Here is a 7,502-nt window from a genome sequence, read left to right as displayed (position 1 = left end):
TAAAAATCTACAATTTCTGAGAAAATTGCGTACGTATGACAAACATCTTTATAATTTTTTCTGAAAGTCGAGTAAAAGTTGAGTATATACTTTTAATGTAGTTAATTGTAATTAATGTATAATTTTAGAATTCTTCTAAATTAAAAAAAGTGATGTTTTAGAGCCAAAGTTTAAAAAATTTGTTTTAGAAAGCCTTCCAATTAAGAAGAGTTACGAGGTTAATTTATGTTAATAAAAAAGTAAAATATATTTAATAATAATTAAATCTTTAAAAAAAAATAATAAATAAGGTACAATTAGTTGGAAAACAATTAAAAATTCTAAAAATTCGATTGATATATTTTGAGTCCTCATAAATTCAAGAAATTAATTTTTTAAGCCTTTATAAAAACTTGCCTTAATTTAATTGATAAAATAAAATAAAAGAAAAAGGTAAAGGAGGACAAAGGAGAATATTTTTATTTATTTATTGAGCTAATTTTATTGTTTTCTAAAAGTATATTAAATGACAAATTTAAAGATAATTACCCGATCTTTTGACATTAGATAAATGAAAATTACCTTTTATTTAGAGAATTCAATTATTTTAAACGATTGTAATTAGGAAGAAACACATTTTATGAGTTTTTCAGATATCTGAAATTTTTTTTTGAAGTTTTATTTTTAAAAAATTTAACATTCTTTGAAAATATCACTAATAAATGCAGAAAACCTATGTAAACCGGAACGATTATACTGTATAACTATTGAATATTTTTTTCCGGTTTGGCAGGTTTCCGTTTTGAACAGGTTTTCGTTAATATAATCGTTCCGTCCTGAAGAATTTTTTCCGTTTTATGAAGGTTCCATTTTGTACAGATTTTACTTTTTTAAATTAATTTTTTGTCTCACTTTCCTTAGAAATTAAATTAAATATTTTAATAAGCATTTTATTAATTTTCTAATACAAAACTTAATCTGATTTTCGTTAAAAAAAAAAAAAAGAGCCACTCGTCGCATCGCTCGTAAGCTCTACGATGGTTTTAAATGTTTACTCCTCATGCGAGTGGTTGGATTGGTGAGTCGACGCATTACTTAATATATGAAATAAGGAGTGGTGTTTATTCTAAATTTATTTGTTAGTTTGCGCTAAGTTTTAAAATAAAGTGCAAAATTTAAAAAAGAAAGTTATATTATACAATAGTAGGAAAGAGTTAGTTATATTTTTACATGTTATATAATAATTAAACAAAAATAAATTAAACGACAATACAATTTGGCAATCTTTTTCCGGTTTTACTTGATCTCGCGGCGCCATTTATATTATTGACGATACTCGAACTATTTTGTTATTTTTTTAATAAAAATACCCAAAAATTTTACATAATTCTATACAATCTAACAGAAAGAATAAAATATTGGTGATATGATATAAAAATTAACATGATATATGAGCGACGCGTTAACGCCAAATCAAGATTTTTCAACCAAAACTACAAAATATTTATAGGAATAAATATTTTGTAGTTTTGGTTGAAAAATCGAAGAAAACTTAGTTAAAAAATTGAATTATAATATAGATAAATAAATGAAATATTATAAAAATAACCTTTTTCATGAAATTAACCCTTTACGCCCTTATATAAACCATTGTTTCAACTTAACATGTAATAATTTTAAGAAAATGTTACTTGATATTATAATTTTTATGACCTTTACACACGAAATTCATTTTCCTAGTAAATTAGATAAGAACAGGAAGTTTAATTACGTCATATTTACCACTTCCTTTAAGTTTATCACCTTAAAAAGCTAAAAAATGGGTCGCTTATAACTCAATTTGAAAGTATAAAACATTAAACAAGTGTATGTAGGAACGAATTTTACGTCATAACCGACTATGTCAAGGTCACCTTGAACTTTTACTTTCAAAATAATTTCTATTTTTTTGTCATTGTTTCCGAGAAGAAGAATTCATAAACAAATACATCTATAGAGGTAACTATGCTAGTGTTCTTGTGTAAGTTTCTATTGATTTTAGGTAAGTGTTAATTTATAATATATTGATACTATTAAAGCCACAAGTTGTTGATAAATAATAAAACTATCATTCAGATTTTTTGATTGACAGAAACGTAGCAAATGGCAAAAAAGATACCACAAATCCTGTGGAGAACACGTGTTTGCTCTGCATCTGTCAGGTAATTCAAGGTTATTGTTATTGTTTTATTATTATTTTAAGTTAATATTTTAAATATATAATTCCAAATAAAATTCTTGTTTCTTTATTTTATTGGCTTTATTCCAAAGTTAAATATGTTTTAACATTTATTGGTATTTATTTATCTGACGTTTACATCCGTCAGATTTAACTTATAATTCTCGGCATCAGTTTATTTAAAATATAATTTTCTTTTAAAAAAATCGAAATATTTTCGTATTTAATTGTTTATAAAAGGCAACAAATTATTCAAGTTTTGATTTTTTAACGATTAATTAAGATTCAAAATGGTCTATCACTCATTCACTTTAACATTATTGATTATTCCGTTAATGATGCTGAATTATTCCACACTTCAGGATGATGATGAATTATTTTATTGGTTATGATGAATTATATAAGCGAGGACGATGATAAACGCTTAGCTTTTCAATGATAAGCGATTATTCAAATGAAGTTGATGATGATCATTCATTCTAGTCGTTTTTGATCATTCATTTTAGTCACAGAAGATGCTTCAATCAATGCTGTTAAAGATGATACATCGCTTAATTTAGTTGAAGATGATGCATCAATCGTTCTACTCAATGCAAATGGAGGTCCCAAAACAGTATATTTAGTGTATTCATTGTTCATGTCTCGAGAAAGGCAAAGAGGTCCTCTTGTTTCCCTTGCACTAGACCCCTAGTACCTTTTGAAAGGGTCTAGTTCTAGTTGATAATGGTTATTCAAATTAAAGATGACATTTTCTATAATTAAGGACTTCATCTTTATTTGTGGCTGCTGCACAAATTAAACTGAAAATTGTTTTATTTTATAATGTAATGATAATTAGAGAAGAGTTAAAATATACAAAAAATGAGACTATGCTTTTATATTTTTAGGCTATAACTAGTTGTAATCCTCTTGAAAAATGTGAACCTGATGATAAAAGATACGGACCATGCTATATAACAGAAGAGTACTGGAAAGATGCTGGAGGTAAAGGAGAAGGTAGGAATTTATTATAATTAGTGTCAAATATATTAAAAGTATAATAAATTTTATTTATTTAATAGAAAGGGAGGATAGAATTTTCCTCTCCTATTACATATTGTTTTTAAAACAGCAATTTTAAAAGTAAAGCCTAAAAAAACTCCAGTTGAATATTTTTTATAAATATAAATATAAGTGGTTCTCTGCGATAAACGTAAGATATAATTGATTTTAACAATGATTGATTCGAAGCATATTCGTTTCGTTATAATAGTATATACTATTACGTCAATTTTACGTCATTTTAGAGTTTGTCATAAAATCTGTAGGAGTGACGTCGAATTGACGTAAAAAATGTACTGTATATTTTCACCTCAGATAAGTTCTGTTTCGAAATACATTTATTAAGAAATTGATGAATTTACCACTTATTTATTCTTACATTAATCAATAATCAATCTTTTATGTCTGATATTATTTTAGGGGTAGAATATTTTAAAATTAAATTTTGATATCTAAAAGGCAACTTTTGGAAAACTTTAAAATGACGTAATATTGACGTAATAGTATATATTATTATAATGAAAGGAATACTCAATGAAAGCGGTAATTTTATTCATAATCATTCCAATTTAAACCCTCTTATAATAACTATAGGACTGTTCGATTGGTTGGGATAGTGCACATTTTTACGTAAATTTGACGTCATTCTTTAGAATTTCTCATTTTATAATTGAAGTGATGACGTTAAGTTGACGTAAAAATTCGTTATTCCAACGTTATTCCAACCAATCGAACAGAATAAATATCCAAAGTTTAAAGAAATTCAATAAAATATTTTAAATAAAAAAAAAAAATTCTAAATTTTCCTAAATGTTGTTATACTAAAGTTTTTAGTTATAACATGACATTAAAAACGTATACACCTCACTGGTCTGTCCGTCATGCTATACATTTAAAAAAATACAAAAAAATATTAAAGTATTTTAATATAAATGGACATTCGTTAACATTTTCTGTGAAAAAAAAAGCCACAGATAAATGCATTACCAATTTTATCGTAAGTATTGTAACAATATAATTAATGCGCTTAAAATAAAATTAAACTTAAAATAAACTTTTAAAAATTGATTAATACTCGGGTGGCCCAAAAAATAGATAACCGCATTTTTTCAAACAATTTTGAAATTTTCTGAACCTGTCAAAGCATTGTAATTTTATACTTTAAATAATTTTTATAAATGTTATAAGCATTTGAATAAGACAGAAATTTGAAATTTAAAATGTTTAACTTGACTTTTGGGCCATTCCTGTACATTTTTATTTATTTAAATTAAAAAAAAAAACTGTATACAAAAGACTTATTTCGAAGTTCATTTATTTATATGTATTTAAGAAACGTATGGCCTACTTTTAAAATACATGTTTATATTAAAAAAAACCACAAAAATATATTTAAATATAAAAAAATGTATTAAATTAATTATATTTTTAATTATAATTAAATTAAAAAAATCATTGAAAATAATGCTTTATCAAACTGTAGCTAAGAAGACTTCAAATTGTATTTGTATTTAGTCTTCAATTTATAATATATATTTAATTAATTAATTAATTTTAATTAGATAATAATATAATGCACGTTTACAAATTAATTAATAGTAATTAAATTTTAATTAATTATGTATTTATTAATCTTACAGACTTCAAAATTTGTGTTAACAATTTTGATTGCACGAATAAAACAATACAAAGATACATAGAAATAAATTCTGTCGATTGTAATAATAATGGAAGACTCGAATGTGGAGATTATTTTTTAATTCATTCTTACGGGAAGGACGATTGTTACCATTCATACATCGAAGAGACTCCTTCGTGGTTAAGGTTTCTTGAATGTTACCTCAACCAAGTTTCTAACCCCAGGGATGTCTTAGAAAACTTGATTTTCAATAGAAACGTGTGACGTAAAAGTATTGTTCAATCTAAAAAAATAAATTAAATAGTATTATTTTGAAAAATAAAAATAATTTTTGCGTAAGTTTTGTATATATAAATAAATAAAATAAAATTTTTAAGCGAGAGTAGAGTATAAAGCTGATGTTCGGAAGTATAAAAGTGCTGTTGAAGTGTAAGAAAAGATGAAAAATGGAATAATTTATCTCACTCCGGAGCAGTTGTATGAGATAAAATAGTTCAATAGTTTATCAGGATGAAGAAAATACAGAGAATAGAATTTCACAATCAAAGAAAATAGCTATAACTCTCCAGTTGAGAGCTTTTGGTTGTAGAAGTATAAGTGGGTATCTATTGTGAGTATCTTTTTTTCTATTGAATGAACTTGTCAATACGAAGACAGGTAGGACAAATTCTCAACCGAGTTCTTTAAATGGAAACGTGTCGTGGAAGAGTGTTTCACATTAATTTACTCTACCACAACAATAAGAAAGTTGGAGAAGTTACATAAAAAATTAATCTTAAAAGGTTGTAATTAAAAAATCAAATTTTTATTCAGTAATTAAGTTTTATTGAATTAAAATAACTTTTTAAAATTATTTAATAGTGTAAGCTTGAATCGACCACTCGAGGGCTACTTTATAGTTAGCCCTTTAACGGTTAATCTTTATCTTCTTGTAATGATTCATAGAACCTTTTACCGTGTCTGTTATAGGCCCGGCCTATAACGAGTTGGTTCGACACATCCAAATTAAACTATCTACGAAATTTTTATACGCCGACGGAAATCGAACCTGAATCTTCAGGATGACAAACACGTGTCATTATTTTGCCCCAGTTATTAAGATGTATGCATCAGATCAATCAGATATTTTTTAAGATACATTAATTTCTGTAACATGTTTATCTTTAAAGTAACTTTAAGAATGCAGTTTGCAACTCACTGTTTGAATAATATTGATTTAATTAGTCGAAGATGATTATATCTTTTCAGAATAATCACAGTCAGTGGCGGCCTTAGGGCGAGCAGGGCAATCGCCCGGGGCCTCGCTCTTGCAGGGGCCTCGCGAAACAACTCGAGTAGAAAAAAGTTGATATTTAAAACTTTTTATTTTATCCTTAGCTATTAGTTATAAGCCACAAACATCATTTTTAAATCCCTGCGTATATCTTTTAAGGCATTTATATACCTTAGTTTATCATCATTACTTTGTCGTCTTTATGACTGTTAACTTTTATAAATCTTCTAATATAATATTTTAAAACTCTAAATTTATTTATTTATAACTTTTGCATTTCTCGTCAATCATCAGAAATATCTATTTTCAATTCACATACTTTGCACAAAGGACGAGGGCCTCACAAAGATCTGCCGCCCGGGGCCTCGCAATCATTAAGGCCGCCGCTGATCACAGTTCCATAGATTGTTTTATGTGATACAAATTTTAAATTATAAATGAATAATATACAGTATACTCTTGCTAATCGGCCTATCAATTACCCGGTATATTAATATTTCCAGTGCACTTCCGTTTCTATGAATATTTAAGTCATTGCCTTTAGACCTATACTCTCAGGCATTTTCGCTAATCTGCCGTCTTTTTGTGGAATGAATGGACGGATTTTCAAAGGTCTAGTGTACAGTATGCTTCAAAGTTCAAATTTATGCGAACACCATATGATTTTTAGCTGTAGATGACAAATACAGTATTGATTTACAATATCAATAATATACCGTTTATCTTATTATTCATAAAAATACCCGAATATTTTATGAAAGAAAAACAAATATTTATTTTTAAAGTTAAAAAAAAGACATTTATTTTTAAGACAAATATTTTTTCTTCTTCTGAATAAATATTTTTAGTTAAAATTTCGTTCAATGCGTTTTTTATTAACTTTATTATTTTTAGTAAGTTAAAATGCTTCTTTTATTCTACAATGAAGTGATATTTGATACATTGTGACTTTGTCTCTTTACAGTGTATTATTCAGTGATAGGCTAATTTATTAACTAAGTTACTCAAGTTTGGTGTACTGTACAGTAAGAGAAGGGGACATTATCTGCTTAGTAAATACATTCTAAATTATTCAATAAAAAAACAATATTACATTGTTTCAAGACATTGTTTACACTTCCGTTTACTATTTTCTGCATTTTTACTTTCACGGCTGTTATAGTGATTCGGGGGAAGATGCCTAACATTTTGCTTATGAAGGAAATTATAGCGATAATTTGGGTTTTGGAGGCCTCTAACGAAAATATCATATTCTCGAGTATGTTTTTCAAATAAAAGTTTTGAGTATATCAAAAATAATTATGTATTGTGTTTGCAATGACGACTTTTTCACTGTCTGGCATTTTAGGCAT

The 7,502-nt window shown here is 26.4% G+C and overlaps 1 protein-coding gene across 1 annotated transcript; it reads left to right on the top strand.

Annotated features, from left to right (window-relative positions):
- The first annotated feature begins 1,474 nt into the window (after positions 1-1,474).
- On the top strand, positions 1,475-5,216 carry LOC136987607 (invertebrate-type lysozyme-like). Its single transcript, XM_067285370.1, has 4 exons — positions 1,475-2,020; positions 2,095-2,180; positions 3,085-3,193; positions 4,879-5,216. The coding sequence occupies exons 1-4, from the start codon at positions 1,984-1,986 to the stop codon at positions 5,139-5,141; spliced, it is 495 nt and encodes a 164-aa protein (XP_067141471.1). The 5' UTR covers positions 1,475-1,983; the 3' UTR covers positions 5,142-5,216.
- Positions 5,217-7,502: the final 2,286 nt, after the last annotated feature.

The sequence above is a fragment of the Centruroides vittatus genome, unplaced genomic scaffold (assembly GCF_030686945.1).
Source record: "Centruroides vittatus isolate TY-2023 unplaced genomic scaffold, ASM3068694v2 scaffold_2520, whole genome shotgun sequence".
Lineage (NCBI taxonomy): Eukaryota > Metazoa > Arthropoda > Arachnida > Scorpiones > Buthidae > Centruroides > Centruroides vittatus.
This window is presented reverse-complemented; position numbering and strand designations above follow the sequence as displayed.